This window comes from Myotis nattereri (assembly GCF_964212035.1).
Source record: "Myotis nattereri genome assembly, chromosome: 6".
Classification (NCBI taxonomy): domain Eukaryota; kingdom Metazoa; phylum Chordata; class Mammalia; order Chiroptera; family Vespertilionidae; genus Myotis; species Myotis nattereri.
The window spans coordinates 69,421,814-69,441,222 of NC_138081.1; the positions used below are offsets into that span (position 1 = coordinate 69,421,814).

A 19,409-nucleotide genomic window follows, 5' to 3' on the forward strand; every position below is an offset into this window, starting at 1 on the left:
CGGTTTCCTCCGATATCTGACCTAAGGGGAAGAGCCCTGCACCAACAACGAAGGGACCTGGGCTGCCACGCCTACACTTCAGGGACGTAAACAAATCACTCCACTTGGGCCTGTTTCCTCATTTCCAAAATTACGCGTCTAGGACGGCTTCCCTGAATACACGAGTCTACAAATAGGATTTGGAAGCACAGCCTAAAGGAGCCACGCGGGGCCCAGTGGAAACCTCCCGCAGGTCTCGCCCAGCCCCAGGCTCTGCAAACCCGACTCCCCGCTGGGGGTGTCCGTCGGAGGCGTGCGCGTCCCCGCGGGGCTCAGCGTGCGCGTCCCCGCCTCAGCGCGCGCGTCTGCGCCAGGCTCGCCGCTGCCTGGGCCGCCGCCTTCCAGACCCTGCCGGGCCGGTGGGCGGGGCGCCGCGAGGGGGCGGGGCGCCGGGGCGGGAGAGGCCGGGTCACTGGAGGAGGAGGAGGAGGAGGAGGAGGAGTGGAGGAGAAGGAGAAGAAGAGAAGAGAGAAGGTGGTGGCCGGGCCGGGGCGAGAGGGGCTGGAGGAGGCGGACGGCCCGGGGCTGTGGGGCGCGGAGCGGGTTCGGGACAGCGAGGAGCAGCCGGCACGGCGGCCTCGGCAGCCAGCGCCCGGGCCACGGAGCGGCCGCGCCGGCCGGTGAGTGTCAGGAGGCCCAAGGGAGACGAGCGGCGCGGGCTGCGCCGGGGGATGGAGGCGGCGGCCGTCCGTGGGAGGCCGCGGCCAGGTCGGAGGCGGCCCGGCCTGGGGCGGAGTGAACGCGGCCCCGCCGGCCCTGCCCCGTCGGTCCCGGCGCTGTACCGGTGCCGAGTGGGCGTCCGCGCGTGGGGTCCGCGCGGGTCCTGCTGCCCGGCCGGCCGCGGAGACGGGCTGCAAATGGCGACCCCGACCCCGAGGACCGACCCTCGAGTCACCCTGCCGTGCGCGTTGATGGGTTGGAAAGGGTGTGAAGGAAACTTGGGAAACCCCAGGAACCGCGAAAACCCAGGTCCCTTTCCTTTGGCCGTTTAGAAACCCGAGTTCTTTGGGGCAACAAACGGGTTACCGTGAGGCTGGGAGGCATCTTCCACTGTCTCCGCGGGATGAGTGAAGTTGGTAACTTTTCCATTCATGGAAGTGAGAAGCGCCGAGTCCTTATGAAAGGGAAACTGACAGAGTGTCTGGGGCTGACGGGTACGACCCTTTCCAAGTTGTCCGCGGCCCGGCCCGTGCAGCCGCAGGTTGGGTCCGGAGCGCTCTCCTCCGGGCGTGTTCTCAGGGTGTGGATCGGGGAGAATGGAGACTGGCAGAGCCATGTGTTGTTTACCGCGGTTCTCCTGCTCCGCTCCCCTCTGCCTCCCTCGTTTTTTCTTTCTGAGCCATTTCATAAGTCTCAGATAAGCGATGCTTGGGAAGGAACTGACCTTTTATTCCAGAATTACTGGATGGGCTCGGATCCAAGATGAAGTTATTTATGGGCATTCTGATACCATGGGAGATGAACTTAAAAGTCTTTAAGTACAAAACCCCCAAACTTTCTGAACTTAAGTTTTTGTTTGCCACCTTTCAGTCCTGTGTTATGTCTTTCAGAGACCTAGCAAATTATATTCACAGGTTTGGCGTTCGCTCCTACTTGTCAAGGTTTTCCAAAGCAGACGCAGCTGTTGACGCGGCCAAAGGAAAAGATTAGGTAGGATAAAATGTACGTTTAGGATTTTTCTCAGGGTTCGATTTTTCTGTATGCGGTTTTCGCTGAATCACTGTTCTTTATGCTTAGTCACTGCTTCTTATTAGTTTGGGGATAACGTGGTGTTTTGCCTAACTTTTTTTAAGTTGCCAATTTATTTTTATCTTGGTACTTGACTGCGGTGACATAGCTTTTTTGTGTGATTCTGGAAATGTTAGTGGGTGGAGTTTTGTGAGTGTTTATAGAGAACTGAAGTTTCCACTATAGCCAAACTTTCATGCATTCCAAGTGTACTGGGTATTTAATTTCAATACAATATTTCTCCATGTTCCAAGGTACGTTAAGGTCACTAAAATAGGCATCGGTGATGTGTGTTTACTATTTGATATGTTACTAAAATGTGACTTTTTTTAAAAATATATTTTATTGATTTTTTACAGAGAGGAAGGGAGAGAGATAGTTAGAAACATCGATGAAAGAGAAATATCGATCAGCTGCCTCCTGCACATCTCCTACTGGGGATGTGCCCGCAACCCAGGTACATGCCCCCGACTGGAATCGAACCTGGGACCTTTCAGTCCGCAGGCCGACACTCCATCCACTGAGCCAAACCGGTTTCGGCAAAATGTGACTTTTAATGGGATAAGTCCTATGCTAATTTGTATGGTTTTGATGTAATTTTTTAACTGAGTTTCTGTGATTGCCTGTTTCATTAAAGGGAGTTAGTACATTCGTATTCATAGAATTCTTTGAAGTTAAAAGTCTTCAGTCAAGAGGCTATATAAAACATTATTCAATTTCAAATTCAGTTTGATAAAGCAGGTGAGATTGGCCTTGGAGTCGAGGTTTTTACCTTGTAGGTAGCTTAACACAGAAAAGCATGCATGAATTAAAACTCATTCTGTGAAAATCTTTTACAAAAAGGGTGTGTCTTTTTTTTTTTTTTTTTTTAAAGAGTGGGTAATGTTAGCATTAGATAGTTCCTCATAGGATTGTTTTTAATAACCTTTATTTATACATAAAGCTTTGTGTATATAAATGGTGTGTAAAGTGAAGTACCTCCGTTTTCTGGACACATACATAATAGTGCCCAACCTTTGTAGAGTTCTAGGGTGTTTTCACAGTAGTAATGGCCTCAAGGTCACAAAGCTGAAATTCCTTGTAAGCCCATTCCCCTCTGCCATGCTGCCCATTGTCATTAGCTGAGTTCTACCACTTGGGTGGATTATTTTTATCTGAGTGTCAACTCAAATAGGTTCTTGTCTCAATATTAAATATTTATTAATATTTTAATTTCTGATGTAAGTCTTTAATAATTTCATTTTCTTATTTAGTGAAGAACATGGCAAGTAATTAGAACTTTCACTTTGGAATAAGCTACTCATGACCATATTTAGAAATGAAAGATGTATGTTTTGATTATATCATAATTGGAAAGCTAAAGCTTGAAAAAAATTCCATACAATTAGATCATCTTTTTATAAATAAAAAGAAGTCAGAAACAAAATTTAATAAAAGGATGTATACAGTGTAACCCATTTAGCCATTTTGGACTCATCAGGAGAGCTTGTGCTTTGAGTCATGAGTTTAATGATAACGTATTTTCAATCTTGTCTACTTAAACCAGTGAAATAGCTGTTCCACTGAGGTTATTGATTGATTGTAGTCTTTAAAACTGAGTGCTCCTGATTACAAATAAGTCAGCAAGTGTTTTTATTACTGTGCAATAGTACTTTGTACAAGAAGGGTCAGACTTACTCTGGAGGAGCTCATAACTGATTGCAAGCAACTCTACTGTTTAAGTAGAGTTCTTTTCCATTTACTCCCATATTAATTGTAATATTAAGCAACTGATACCACTTCCTTTTTTGAGCTTCTTTTCCTCACCCTAAATCAACTCAGCATCTTCACGTGTGCAGACACCTCCACCTCTGCTTTTCTTTTTCCACCTGATGTCTTATATTCAGTAACCAGTAACCAGACTGCAGGATTTGGTTAGGGCCGGGGTTGGCAAACTGTGGCTTGCGAGCCACATGCGGCTCTTTGGCCCCTTGAGTGTGGCTCTTCCTAAGCCTTAGGAGTACCCTAATTAAGTTAATAACAATGTATCTACCTATATAGTTTAACTTAAAAAAATTTGGCTCTCAAAAGAAATTTCAGTCGTTGTACTGTTGATATTTGGCTCTGTTGACTAATGAGTTTGCCGACCACTGGTTAGGGCAGTGGTCGGCAAACTGCGGCTCTTTGGCCCCTTGAGTGTGGCTCTTCCACAAAATACCAACTTCTGGGCATGGACCACGAAGTTTCAATCGCACTGTACATGCATGCCCACACGTGGTATTTTGTGGAAGAGCCACACTCAAGGGGCCAAAGAGCCACATGTGGCTCGGGAGCCGCAGTTTGCCGACCACTGGGTTAGGGAATTAAAATAGTGGAACAGTATACAGGTAAATGTTTCCTTCTGTGCCTTTTATTACTATTATTTTTAAGATTTTAAAACAGTGGAAGATTGGAATTAACTTTTTTGATTTACTTTTCCCTTTGGTTTGCTTTTTGGTTGTATAATTTACTTCATATACAGTATAATGCCTGGGACATATGACCTAGGTGCTCAATAAAAGTGATAACTAATGACATTCTAGCGCTGGTACAATGAGTATACTAGATCTACAAAGGAAGTATGTAGTTTTCCATGAAATCAAGAATCTCATTATGTTTTGGAATCCATTTGGTTATTTCTTGTATTGTAATTCTTTGTTGTTGTTGTTTTTAGGTAAGTGAGGCACAGTATTGAACACAGGGAACACGAGTTGAATGAGGCAGAGATGGGCCTGCTGCCTTCATGGAGCTTAGAGTTTTCTTGTGGAGATAGATATTAAACAGGATAATGATTTACTTAGAGTTGTGACTAGTGTTACCAAGGAAAAATACAATGTGGGATGAGCATGTAATGTAATATGGGATTCATACCTTGTCTATGTGGAAAAGTAACATTTAAGCTGAGACATACAGATTTGAGGCAGCAGTTAAGGGAGAGGTGTGTGTGTGTGTGTGTGTCTTCGAGTCAGAAGCAGGCATTAGGAATAGCCTGAGGCAACAAGCTGTGTGAGTAATTTAGGTGACTTGACTTAGCATATTTTAAAATTTTGCTAATTTGCAATGTTATATTGCTTTTTTAAAAATCACCTTACATATTTGAATGAGTTCTGAAAAATAAACAATTTGTTTTGAGAGCCATATCTTTAAGTCTAGAAATAGCTTTGAATGACAAGGCCTAACTTCATCATATGGGAAAATGCCATGTCTTAAAACTATTTTATGGATTGCTTGTCAGCCACAGAGTATGAGTTGGCCAAGAATTTCTGTTAGAGAAAATTGAAATTACTGTAAGGCATTTAATCATTTACATATATTTTCTGGCCTAATGAAACTTTTCCAGTTATTTGGAAATGTTAAGATTCTTTTTTAAGCCTGGTCAGGGTGGTTCAGTAGTTGAGTATCAGCCTATGAATCAGGAGGTCCCCATTCAGGGGTCATATCCAGGTTGCAGGCTTGATCCCCTGGAGGGTGGGGGGGAAGGTGGGAGTGTGCAGGAGGCAGCCAACCAATGATTCTCTCTCATCATTGATGTTTCTATCTCTCCCTCTCCCTTCCTCTCTGAAATCAACAACAAAAAATATATATAAAATAAGAGACTTTAAGTGTTTTATTTAAGCTTTGATTTCCTCTGTGTAAAATCCTATATAATAAAAGGCTAATATGCAAATTGACCCTAACAGCAGAACGGCTGGTTGCTATGATGCGCACTGACAACCAGGGGGAAGACACTCAACGCAGGAGCTGCCCCCTGGTGGTCAGTGCACTCCCACAGGGAGTGCTCCACTCAGCCACAAGCCGGACCGACAGCTACGAGTGCAGCGGTGGAGCCGGGAGCCTCTCCTGCCTCCTCCGCAGCGCTAAGGATTTCCGAGGGCTCCCAGGCTGCCAGAGGGATGTCTGACTACCAGCTTAGGCCCAATCCCCTGGGGAATGGACCTAAGCCGGCAGGTGGACATCCCCCGAGGGGTCTTGGACTCCGAGAGGGTGCAGGCCAGGCTGAGGGACACCCCCCCCCCCAGCCCCCGCCCCCGCCCCCAGTACACAACTTTTTTCGTGCACCGGGCCTCTAGTGTAGATTATAATATGCATCTCAAAAATATATTTTAAAAAATTATTTTTTTAGGGTGTTCTTTCAAAACTTAATATTGAGGAGTTTTAAATTATGCTCCTCTTGAACTTGAAGCCTCAATTTTAGCAGCTTGTTCTCTTGGGCCTGCTGTGTCACTGTTCAACTGATAAATCAGGGATGGATGTTTTTAAAGCCGTTTCACAGGATTTATGAGGAATGTGAGGCATATTTATTTGATAATAGTGATCTTGATTAGAAAGAGCTTGGATCTGAAAGTTTTAAGTTCTGAAGCTGAGGTTTATATACCCAGAACATTATTTGGGTATTGTCTATTGCATTTTCTTATGTCTTAATATATTTAATAGTAAAATGGAATTAAACTTGATTCCTTCTTTATATAACTATTTTGAGAATTGTTAAATTTATATTGTTCTATATGCTTATATAGAGCATTATGAATGTAAGTTACTCATTAAATAATTTAAAACTCCTATATTCAAAGCAAGGTATGTGCTATTATAATTAGAAAGGACGGAAAAGGAGGCAGGACCATCTCTGTCTTATTCAGTTGGGGATCAAACCTACAACCTTGCAGTGTACGGGAGGACACTCCAACCAACTGAACCATACTGGCCAGGGCTCACCCAGTTCTTGACCACAGGCGTGATTGTGTTGGAATAAACTACACGCAAAGTTGTATAATCTCCATTCCTCAAATAACATGTTAAAATTGTATTTCCAGTTACTGAAGTGCTGCCTTATTTTCTTAAACTTTTTAAAAAATATATTTTTATTTATTTCAGAGAGGAAGGGAGAGGGAGAGAGGGAGAGGGGGGGGAGAGAGAGAGAAAGAGAGAGAGAGAGAGAGAGAGAGAGAGAGAGAGAGAGAGAGAGAAACATCAATGATAAGAATCATTGATCGGCTGCCTCCTGCATGCCCCCTACTGGGGATCGAGCCCACAGCCCAGGCATGTGCCCTGGACTGGAATCGAACCGGGATCTCTTCAGTCAGCAGGTGGGTGCTCTATCCACTGAGCCAAACCAGCTGGGGCTTCTTAAACCTTTTATAAGTAACCATATCTGTTATTGTCCACGTACACGGATCAGATATAGATTTAAATCCTAGATGACCTTGGGCAAGTCAGACTTTCTGAATCTCAGTTTCCTTTGGGTTGTTATAAGGATTGTGACATTAATTGACAAGACATATGTAAAGAAGGATAAAATAGGTATGTAATTAGTGTTCCTTTTTTTTTGTCTTCTCTGTAAGTCCACTTCAATGAATAATAAATATTTTGGACTCATTGCTGTGGGTGTTTTTATTTTCATTTTGTAACTTTTTTTTTTTCAGAGTAGAATAGTATGCAAGATGCTATTTATTTTAAAGCTTGAGAGCCTTCTACATTTGCCTTTCAGAGTTGCTCTTTTTCATTTAACTCAGTTGTTTGTAACAGTTGCTATTTTAAACACTTTGAATTAAGTGACTTTTTTGAGATGTGTTCTGTCGGGTGTGGTCATGTGATTTGTACATAACATAAAGTGTTCCTACAAGTTCTGAGAGCAGTGGTCACTTTTGGAACAGCTTGTATTTTTAGTTTTCTCTCAGTAAGTCAAGCTTACTTCAGCATGTGAGATGAACTTTGTCTGGTTGCAAAAAAGAAAGCTACAGCTGTTTTCACAATCTAATCCCTCAGCAAAGTTTGCCTTATTTTTTTTTTTTTTTTGGCCTTAATTCTTAATAAAGTTTCTTTTTGAATTTCTGCTTAATTTACAAATGTTTTTCACAATTAGTCTCTCATTTCTTCTAGTAGGTCTCTTTTAGCATGTCTGTTTTTAAGTTATAGGTCTGTCACTACCTATAAAATTTATAGAGTTAATATTCAGTGGTATATTTAGCTCATAATTTTTAATTTTTAAACAGTTTAGAAAATACAGTTTTGTTGTTAAATGTGTGCCTCCCTCCCACTGCTGGCATCATTAAGCACCATAATATCAATTCATAATTCTTTTACTTGCTCAAGAAAAGCTCTACCAATTATTGGTAGATTTTTGTTATTTTAGTTTGAAGAAAATCAAACCTGAACTGGAGAAAAAGAAATAGCAATTTGGGGAGTAGTTTACATTAGACATCTGGAACCAAAATAGAGTTTATGTGAAAATATGTTAGAGAGCTAGCTTATGCACTAAAGTGAAGAAAATAGGCTAATATTCAGCATCTCATCCCGAAAATTATTATTTACAACTGTATAATTCAACTTGGGAAATGTTGAGTTGAATTGCCTATGCCACATACATGTAAAGATGTATAATAAGTAATTAGCTATAGAGATTTGAAGTTTGGAAGAGGGATCTGGGCAGGAGATATAGATGAGTTTTCAGAATATTGGTGGCAATTGATGCTTTTGAGAAATTGTAAACACCCAGGGGGAGAATGTATAGAAGAATGAGCAAGAAATTACATAGGTTCCTGAAGAATAGGAGTGTTTTATAAGAAGAGTTTTTAAGAGGTAGGGGGGAAACCAGGGAAATGTGACATCATGAAAACTAACAAAAAATAGCTTAAAAGGAGAAATTAGTCAACATCTATATAATAAAAGCCTAAGTGACTGTTATGGCAGAACGACCAGAATGACTGGTGGCTATGATGCGCACCGACCACCAGACGCTTAACGCAGCAGCTGCCCCCTGGTGGTCAGTGCGCTACCACAGGGGGAGTGCTGTTCAGCCAGAATCTGGGCTCACAGCTGGCGAATGCAGTGGCCGTGGCCGTGGCGGGAGCCTCTCCTGCCTCCGAGGCAGTACTAAGGGGCAGCAAGCCGAGCAGTAAGGAGCAGCTAGCAGGCGGGTGGTAAGGAGTGAAGGGTCTTGGACTGCAAGAAGGCACAGGCCAGGCTGAGAGACCCCCTACCCCACTCCCTCACTCCCAGTGCACGAATTTCGTGCACCAGGCCTCTAAGTAATGATATAATGGCCAAGGAAGATGGGGTCTAGAAAAAACTGCCCTTTGGATTTAGCACTGAGCCTCTGCGTAGCACAGGTTTAATGAGTGGTGGTGAAAATAAAAGCCAGATTTATGCTTTGATTTACATTATTAAATAATTTTTAAAATTGGCCATTATTTTGTCTAAGTTATTTTTTTCTTTCATCTTAGCAACCAGAGCTAGACTGGCCATTATGGAGGAGGAGCTGCAGCATTCGCACTGTGTGAATTGTGTCAGTAGACGGTGTATGACTAGACCAGAGCCTGGGATTTCCTGTGACTTGATTGGTTGTCCATTGGTTTGTGGCGCAGTCTTCCATTCTTGCAAAGCTGATGAGCATCGACTTCTATGTCCATTTGAACGAGTGCCTTGCTTAAATAGTGGCTTTGGATGTCCATTTACAATGGCTCGAAATAAAGTTGCTGAACATCTAGAAACATGCCCCGCAAGTGTGGTGTGCTGTACAATGGAATGGAACCGATGGCCAGTTAGTTATGCAGATCGGAAGTCATATGAAAATCTAAGCAGAGATGTTGATGAAGTGGCACAATTAGATATGGCCTTGGCCCTTCAAGACCAAAGGATGCTCTTAGAATCTCTCAAAGTAGCCACCATGATGTCAAAAGCAACTGATAAAGTATCACAGCCTAGAGAACAAATATCAGTTAAATCAACTGTTCCAGAGATACCACATGCTAATGGTTTGGTGTCTGTTGATGAAGAATCTTATGGTGCACTTTATCAAGCTACTGTAGAAACAACCAGAAGTTTGGCTGCTGCGTTAGATATCCTGAACACCGCCACAAGAGACATTGGCATGTTAAGTACGAATCTTCCTGCTTCCTCAAATGAAATGAACGAAGAGCAAAATGCCAGGGAAAGCTTACAGAATAGGAACTTGAAAGACCAAGACCATGTCTATGAGGATGAGATAGGAGCAGTAGGTGGAATTGACCATAATGATACAAATCAGAATGCCCAACCTGAACAAAATGGTTCAAGTGATTTGTTATGTGACTTGGATACCAGTTCTTATGACACTTCTGCTCTTTGTAATGGCCTTCCTTTGGAAAATATATGTACACAGGTCATAGACCAGAATCAGAATTTACATGGTGATTCTGGAGAAAGTAACTTAACAAATGGAGAATGTGTAGCATCAGATGGCACTTCAGAACCTTCCAGTTCACTTTCAGTAGCAGCACAACTTAGGGAAGTAATACCACCTAATGCTTTGCCTAACGGCACAATTCAGCATATCCTCATGCCAGATGACGGGGATGAAGGAGAATTGTGTTGGAGAAAAGTGGACTTAGGAGACCTGAGGAATGTGGATGTCTTATCTTTCAGTCAACCTTCATTCAAATTTCTTTCCAGTTCATGTTGGTCTAAACCGAAGGAAGATAAAGCAGTAGATACATCAGATTTGGAAGTTGCAGAAGATCCAATGGGTCTCCAAGGAATAGATCTAATCACAGCAGCATTACTGTTTTGTCTAGGAGATTCTCCAGGTGGAAGGGGTATATCTGATAGTCGCATGGTTGATATTTATCACATTGACTTTGGAACTCAGACTTTTTCACTCCCATCTGCAATATTAGCTACAAATACAATGGTTGGGGAAATAGCTTCAGCTTCAGCTTGTGATCATGCCAACCCACAGCTTTCAAATCCAAGTCCTTTTCAGACACTTGGGCTGGATTTAGTATTGGAATGTGTCGCTAGGTACCAACCCAAGCAGCGTTCAATGTTTACATTTGTTTGTGGACAGCTATTTAGAAGAAGAGAATTTTCTTCACATTTTAAGAATGTGCATGGTGACATTCATGCTGGACTCAATGGCTGGATGGAACAGAGGTGTCCTTTAGCATATTATGGCTGTACCTATTCTCAGCGTAGATTTTGTCCATCAACACAAGGAGCAAAGATTATACATGATCGACATTTGAGGTCATTTGGAGTTCAGCCATGTGTATCTACAGTATTGGAAGAGCCTGCTAGAAACTGTGTGTTGGGATTACATAATGACCATCTAAGTGGTCTTCCTTTTGAGGTTCTGCAGCATATTGCAGGCTTTCTCGATGGCTTCAGCCTATGCCAGCTTTCATGTGTATCCAAGTTAATGAGGGATGTGTGTGGCAGCCTGCTTCAGTCTCGTGGAATGGTCATACTGCAGTGGGGAAAAAGGAAGTATCCAGAAGGAAATTCATCATGGCAGATAAAAGAAAAGGTCAGTTTAATTTTAATTGTATTATCTCCTTATTTGACATATAATAGGCACTTAACATTGCTGAATTAATAAAAAATGTTTGATATAGATCATTCTTAAACCTTAAGTCAATGTGACAGTTAGATAGCTAGAATTGTCATAATCAATATTTACTGCAGACGTCCGAGAACTAGATTCTAATCTTATGTGGCAGAGGCCACTTCTGTTTCTTTAATCAAGCAGTTTGTATACATTTAGTTCTTCTGTAACAACTCCACTTGTGGCCATGTTAACCACCTTCTAATTTGGACTCCATCTGAAACATTTTCACCATAGGACAATGGGGGAAGCAAGAAGAAGGTTTTTTACTGCTTACAATTGGCATTTTCTTTCCATTCTTAGCAGTTTCTTTCTTAGGATTTGCTTGTTTCAGGTAGAACTTAAATAGGGAGAGATGAGAAAAAAGTTACTAGTTAAGTGATCAATTCAGTATTTGAGGGCAGGTGGACATAAATGGATGGATGTGGTTATGTATTAAGGTGAGATAAGAGTAGGGGCAGTAGAATTTGATGTTTGTGGTGGGACTCTGGGTTTAGTACAGTAAAAGGGAGTGCTGCATATTGGAAGCTTGAGCTGGGATTTAGGTAGACCCAGGAATAAATCCTGGCTCCACCATTTTTCTCCTGTGACACCTATTTTTGCCCAGCTTTTTTTTTTTTTTAAATACGTTTTTATTGATTTAAGAGAGGAAGGGAGAGGGAGCGAGAGAGAGAAACATCAATGATGGGAGAGAATCATTGATCAGCTGCCTCCTGCAGCCCCCGACTGGAGATCAAGCCCGCAACCTGGTCATGTGCCCTGACTGGGAATTGAACCATGACCTCCTGGTTCATAGGTTGACGCTCAACCACTGGAGCACACCAGCTTCTTTTGGAGGCACAATCCAATAGAAACTAGCAGGTATTATAGATATCTTTGTAGGTGTTTTCATTTCAGAACTTCTTTTTATGGAACCTTGCATTTTATAAAGTGGAGAAAAATTTGATAAATTTCACATTGGGGTTTGGCTACTTTGTTTTTACAATCTTTAGGTTTTCTTTTACTTTCACTCATTGCTCCAGTTTTCTGAATTCTACTTCTACTTCTGTGTTCTCCTAAGGCAGAAACTTTATACTTTTAATACTTGCTACATATATATGTGTGTGTGTGTGTGTGTGTGTGTGTGTGTGTGTGTGTGTGTGTGTATTTATTTTTTTTCATTTTCATTTTCCAGATGATTTGTTTTCTTTCTCCCATTTGGCATGGAACTCTGATATGGCCTCCTGGCTTCTTTTTTTCCTTGCCCACTGGTTTTGACAAATGAGGTGAAATATTTTCTATAGTTCTATTCCTGCAGAAAATCTACCTACTCTTGGAGTTTAAATTGCCATTATTTACTACTCACACATCTATGTCCTGGCAATTGTCTTATTTCAACTCCACCAGACCATTATATACAGCCGTTTACTGGACATCTCCACTTGATTATTTCACAGCTTCATCAAACTCAGCATGTCCAACTTAATCCACTTCTCTTTTTCTCTTAATCTCATAAAGTGGCATTATCTTCTATCAAATTGCCTAGAGTAGGAATTTGAAAGTTAAAGTTGACTCCCATTTTCCCTCTTTATTTCCATATCCCAGTAATCACATATTGCTACAGCATCTTCCTTCCCAGACTTACCAGGTTTGTTTTACTGTTTCCATGACCATTTCCCTAGTTCAGTCACACCTTTAGTTCTCTCCTGGAGTGCTGCAATAGCCTCCTCCTAACTGGGGTTCTGATTCCATTTGTGTCTCTCTTTAGCATATTCTTTGCAGAAGAACTAGAGCAGCCCTGGGCAAACTATGGCCCGCGGGATCCGGCCCGTTTGAAATGAATAAAACTAAAAAAAAAAAAAAGACCGTACCCTTTTATGTAATGATGTTTACTTTGAATTTATATTAGTTCACACAAACACTCCATCCATGCTTTTTTTCCGGCCCTCCGGTCCAGTTTAAGAATCCATTGTGGCCCTCGAGTCAAAAAGTTTGCCCACCCCTGAACTAGAGGGACAAACATCGTCTTTATTTATTTGTTTGTTTGTTTATTTATTTAATTGATTTTTTACAGAGAGGAAGGGATAGGGATAGAGAGTTAGAAACATCGATGAGAGAGAAACATCGATCAGCTGCCTCCTGCACACTCCCCACTGGGGATGTGCCTGCAACCCAGGTACATGCCCTTGACTGGAATCGAACCTGGGACCCTTCAGTCTGCAGGCTGACGCTCTATCCATTGAGCCAAACTGGTTAGGGCAAAACATTGTCGTCTTAAATACAGTTCTTAAGCTGCAGTGCTTAAAAACTTTTTAATTGTTTATCCATTGCCCTGGGATAGAGACTCCTTGATGAAACATTTAAAATTTTTTATAATCTTGTACTTACTTACCTCTTCAGCTTCCTCTTATTACTCTCCATTTCAGTCATGTTGATTTACTTGCAGTTGCCTGATGTTTTCTTTCTTGCCTAAGGCCTTTGAGCACTTGGATATGCTGGACAGTGGGCTAATAAGCATTTTACTTTTGTTAGTTTATTTAATCTACTGTCCCTATTTTATGGAAGAAGAAATTGAGGTTTAGAGAGGTTCAGTAATTTGTCCAGCTAATCTATGGATTCAGACCTAGGGAACCTATCTCTGAAGCTTGTGATCTTCATATCCATGCTATATCCTGCTTACTCTTCAGATCTTAGCTTCCTCAAATTAAGCCTTTTAGAACCCCACTCAGGAATGTTCTGCTCTGTGTCCTTGTGGTGTCCCATTAAATACCCCTCCTTTATATGTATCCCTACTAAAGCACTCACCATGCTGTTTTGAAATTCACTAATAAATTGTCTGTTTCTTTCATTAGACTGTAAGTTCCTTGAGAAGTGAGGCTCTCTAGGAACCAACATATTCTACTACCTAGCATTGCACCAGCCATATAGCTGGCACCAAGTACTTGAGAAATACTTGATTGAAAAATTGGCCCACTACTAAGAAACTTTGTCATCAGGAGGTGGGAGCCATCCATTTTTTCCTGAGTTTGTTTCACCAGACTCCAGCTATGTGGAAATAAGGAGGCTAACTTTAGCGTTCTGTTGAAGCTTAACAAAAACTCCTAATTCTTCCCATAGTTTCATGAGTATGGGTAATTGTAATCTAGAATGCCTATTGATAGTTACTCTCTAGAGCAGGGGTGGGGAACCTTTTTTCTGCCAAGGATCATTTGAACATTTATAACATCATTCGCAGGCCACACAAAATTATGAACTTAAAAATTAGCCTGCTATATTTGGCCAAACATTTAATTAACTTACCCCTAATGCCTTGACAGGATCAGACCAAATGATTTCGTGGGCCTTATACGGCCTGTGAGCTGGACGTTCCCCACCCCTGCTCTAGAGTCTAAACCAGCAGTCACCAACTTTCCGGACCTCGTGGACCACCAGTGAGTGGTCTGCGGACCACCGATTGGCGACTGCTGGTCTAAACCACTGACTCCAGGTAAATAACTCCATCTAGGGTAAATGATACATCCCTCAGGAGTATAGCAAGTATAAGTACCTTGTGTGCTGAACATTGGTAACTTCTGTTGTCAACTAAAAAAGTAATTCTGTTTACACAGAATTTTGAAGGCATCTGGCCACTCCAGAAGTCATTATCATTCTTTCCTGAGCTCTACTGAGTTCTGAGGGCTTCCCTCAAATCTATTGCTACTTTCTTAGAGTGTCTGCTGTTTTACCATTTATTCTGTGTTCTCTAACTAGACATTGCTTACTGATGAGCTTAGCTAGACTGTTTGGGCCTTGTCTAGTCCCATTCATGCTTGTACCCAGGTCTGTCCTGCTCCATATATGTTTATTACCCATGTTCAGGTAGTTGTTTTTTTTTACTTGAGAAGATGCAAGGGGGCCACAACACTCATTGCTAGACTAATATGATGACAGTACTTCAGGGCTTGGAGCTGCTGAGTGGCCAAAAGAGGAAGGAAGTAGCCCCCCCCCTTTTTTTTTACTACCATCAGACGGGTAGCAGGTGAACATTTTACAATGATATAGAGCAAAATAAGATTCATTTTACAGAAATTCTTTCTATATAAATTTTCAGAAACATTTTGAATAAATTGCAGTACCTGTATTTAACATTACCAAGTACCTTTCATACTTAAAAAGAGTGAAAAGATAAGGTACCTTGACACAGTATTCTGTAGTATTTTTCAGTGTGCTTCATATAAGCATAATGGGGATGGGTAAAAAACCTGGATAAAAAAGTGTGTTGTCTATTTCTCCAGACTATGGATAGCTCTAGATAGCCAACTAGATAGAATTAATGAATAGTGTAGTTCTGAATTCATGAGGTTATGATTTTTTAAAATTTGCTTAATAAGCCATGTTGGATGTGATATATAGATTTTAAGTTAATCCTCACCTGAGGATATTTTTCCATTGGTTTTAGAGAGAATGGAAGGGAGGGGGAGAGACAGGGAGAGAAACATTGATATGAGAGAGACACATTGATTGGTTGCCTTCTATATGCACCCCAACCTGGGCCCAGGGATTGAGTCTGCAACCAAGGTATATGCCCTTTACCAGAATCAACCCGTAACCCTTCAGGCCACAGGCCAACACTCTATCCACTGAGCCAAATCAGCCAGGGCAGATGTGATTTTTAATATTGGTTTTTGTCTTTTATTTTCTTTTTGGTTATCCTCTTATTTAATGAAGTCATAATGTCATAGAAGCAATTTGTCTTATAAATATTTGATTAACAGATTTGTATCCAAATGGATTTACTACTTTTCAATTTTGTTCCTACTTGAAACGTTTTACTGCATATTTCTCTAATAGTAATGCATACAATTAGAGCAAGAAGTGTGTTTCAATACTTGTCAGTTGACTTGTTTAAATCTGAAGCAGAATTTTCTTTTAGGTGTGGCGATTCAGTACTGCATTTTGTTCTGTTAATGAATGGAAATTTGCTGACATCCTAAGCATGGCTGACCACTTGAAGAAGTGCAGTTACAATATTGTAGAGAAACGGGAGGAAGCCATCCCATTGCCATGCATGTGCGTGACACGAGAACTCACGAAAGAAGGACGTTCACTGCGCTCAGTTTTAAAACCTGTACTTTAAAAACTGTAACTCCACTTGCACATACATGCAAGCACCTAGTATAATTTCTTTGTAATATGCGACACTTTATTAATGTATTAAAGATTACAACTAGCTAAATTTATTGTCACTGTGTATATAATGTTTTGAAGTGACATATATTTTTATAAAGTACTGTTTAGTTGGAAAAAAGTTGCCTTAATGTTTGAAATGTGTGAAACTTTTGGAACTTGCTGGACAGGGTGAACTAATTTTTTGCTACATAATTTTCAGAATTAGTATTTTTAATGGTGTGCAAATTTTGGTTCTTAAATTTTTTGCTTCTTAAACTAATAAGATCCTGACCAAACATATTTCCTCATGTTTTTGTGGGTTGCAACCCGTACATTCAAAAGCAAAATTTTGATTCACATTTTTGCACATAGGTTTTTCAGGTGAAAAATTCAGTTGCTTAAACATTGACATAAGATCCTCCTAAAGATTTTATATTCTAGTGCTCCCTTGATACAGTTGACATGTAGATGGTCTCTAATATATACTTATATAATATTTAAAATTATGACTATTTGGTAATGCCATTTATTACATTTTAAAAATAATTCACAAAGATGTATTCACTGTATGCATTTACAGCTCTCCTTCATAGAGTGGTTCATACACAACTTTCTTTTGGTTAGATGCCACATCCAAAGACTGGCAACATATTATATGACAGGTTAAAGCAAAACAAATAAAAAGCCTGCAAATTTATTTTAATTTGAAGCTGTTCATGGTATTATTTGCTAGGTAGTTGATATTAGTAGAGAAGAAAATATACCTCATTTTAAGTTTGAATTGGGCATATTGTGTAAATAAATTTCAAGCATTCAGAATGCAAAGGGCTTCCCTTTTTTTATAAGTATTTAAAATTTTTGCTTTTTGATGTTTAAATAAAATCACAACTCTGTTGCATTAAGACATTTAAAAATGTGAAATTTGGTATCTTTGTAAGATGACAATCTTGAAATGCAGAAACCTGTTGTGGTTGACAATCTCCTTAAAACAGTTCCAGTTTAATCTCCTATAGCCTTCTCTATCAAAAAAGTAAGAACTGCATCTTTGTGTAAAGATCAAGGTACAACAGAAAAATATTCAAAGACCTATTCTTGAACTATTTTATTATAGCTTTCCAATTTATTAATACTATTATTAACCTGATGTGGTCAGTTTAAAAAATGAATGTATCAGTATTTAGAAACAAATTGCAAAGATGGGGACATGTATTTAAATAATTTGTTTTAAGTAACTTCTGGCATTTGGTAGTCTGAAATGGTGACAAGTTACCTTGTTATAAAATATCAAAACTCTATTGTATCTTTTCTTCCTACACTTGTTCCTGAGAGTGCTCTATTGTTACTACGTTCTTGATTCCCATATATGGCAATCAGGCTGGGCAGAGGCATTCCTTGGGCATTAGAAAAGAATTCTAAACTGTTTAAAACTTGTTTTGGTTGAATCAAGACCTTATTGTTGTTGAAAGATATAGCACTAAAGTCTAATCAATTGTTTCACCTCACCTGTCATTTTAATTAGTGGAATACTTATTTCTCAGTGCTTATACTTTCTTTTTCAACTGAGATTGAAGGACATAACCAGTCTCTATTTCTGTGAAAACGTCAGAAATAAGATATCAAATAATATAACTCTGCCTTTTAAAGTTTTGTTGAAGGATGTGTCTGGTTAGGATAGCACAAACATTAAGTTTTTGTTTTATGGTTGTGCTTTTTAAAATCCTTGGGTTTTAAGTCTAGACTTCTTGTTTCCATACTGGATCATGAGATATTTAACACTTTTCCACCGTTTAGTTCTTTTACACATCATTGGCTGTTTTCTTTTTTGTTTGTTATGCCACCATACTGTTTTGTTAAAATGTGTTCTTTGTGCAACATTTGTTCAAATTCTAATAAAATTAATATTTTCCCTATGTGGCTCAGTAACTTAAAAAGGAAAACTTTTATTTAAATAAAACTTAATACTTGTTTAACAAATTCCAAACACAGTCATACTGTTTCTGTAGAGTATGTTTCTGCATGTTACAGGAACTGCTTGTTGATTATTACTCACCCATGTTTTACTGGTGAGCATTAAATTTCTTTTTTAATATGGAAAGTTTATCAGCTTTCTGTGCCCCCTCAGTGTCTTCTTGAAAGTAGTCCCACCTGTGGGGTATTGAAAGGCTGAAAAGTTTCTGGGATTATTATTTTTCTAAAACTTGTAATGGGCACAATTTATCTAGCCTTGTAAGCATGAAAAGATTTGTATGACATCCAAGTGAATTGTCATTTGAGAAGTCTTTGTTAGTCTTTGCTAACCATCAAGATAAAGTGGCAAGTGTAGGATGGAGGGAAATAATCTGAATTCACTTTTATCTGCTGTCTCCTTCCTCAGAACTGCCTGTTATTTTAGTTCCTTCCCTCCCTCCTCCCATCTCCCTCTCCTCCCTCCCTCCCTCCCTCCCCCATAAACTCTGGGATTGGAGCCAGCAATCTGTTTTAACAAAAGACCTTCACGTGATTATGATTCACAGTAAAGTATGAGAACTTAGAGGAAAGACTGGAACATGCCAGCTGTTCTCTTGATGTGTTACTGGAGTGGGTAAATGTGTGTATGTACATACATGTGTAATCCAAAATTATGAGTTAATGGTTAAGTTAAATGATATAGTTGTGTTAATATTATAACCATGTGAGAAAATACATTGGGTACCATGGTTTTTGGACATATTTTTAAAAAGTATTTACTATAATATTTTAAATTTACTATTACTAGTGTTCTGTTCAAGGTAAATTGTAATGCAACTTACAGTTCATTAGCACTTACATTTAGCCTAGTTATCAATTTTTCTCTTGTTTAGTGGTTACAGAGTGATGTGAATGTATTAGATTTCTAGGATAAGTAAAGAGTGTAGAAGTAGATAAATACTGGATTAAATCCTACAAAAATATTTGTAGGAATCCTTTCAACCCTATCAATGAAGGATTTTAAAGGTTGAATTGTTGGTTTATCAATAGCATAAAATCTTTTTTGGTCTTTGACCATGTGTTGCATACATACCCCATCAATATTGTTGCTGTTTGCTATCCCTTAACATTGGGTATTGGGATCATAGTAACATTGAAGATAATGGGGTCAATAAAACTTTCATATTCTTTG

The 19,409-nt window shown here is 40.0% G+C and overlaps 1 protein-coding gene across 1 annotated transcript; it reads left to right on the plus strand.

Annotated features, from left to right (window-relative positions):
- Nucleotides 1-489: 489 nt before the first annotated feature.
- FBXO30 (F-box protein 30) lies at nt 490-16,403 on the plus strand. Its single transcript, XM_081094312.1, has 3 exons — nt 490-659; nt 9,006-11,065; nt 16,035-16,403. Exons 2-3 carry the CDS (start codon nt 9,029-9,031, stop codon nt 16,236-16,238), a joined length of 2,241 nt encoding a protein of 746 aa, XP_080950438.1. The 5' UTR covers nt 490-659; nt 9,006-9,028; the 3' UTR covers nt 16,239-16,403.
- The last annotated feature ends 3,006 nt before the right edge of the window (nt 16,404-19,409 follow it).

Excerpts from the sequence above, each read along its gene's own strand:
- FBXO30 (XM_081094312.1), top strand. The coding sequence starts at position 9,029 with ATGGAGGAGGAGCTGCAGCATTCGCACTGTGTGAATTGTGTCAGTAGA. Across the intron at positions 11,066-16,034 it reads CATGGCAGATAAAAGAAAAG|GTGTGGCGATTCAGTACTGC; the intron begins GTCAGTTTAATT and ends ATTTTCTTTTAG.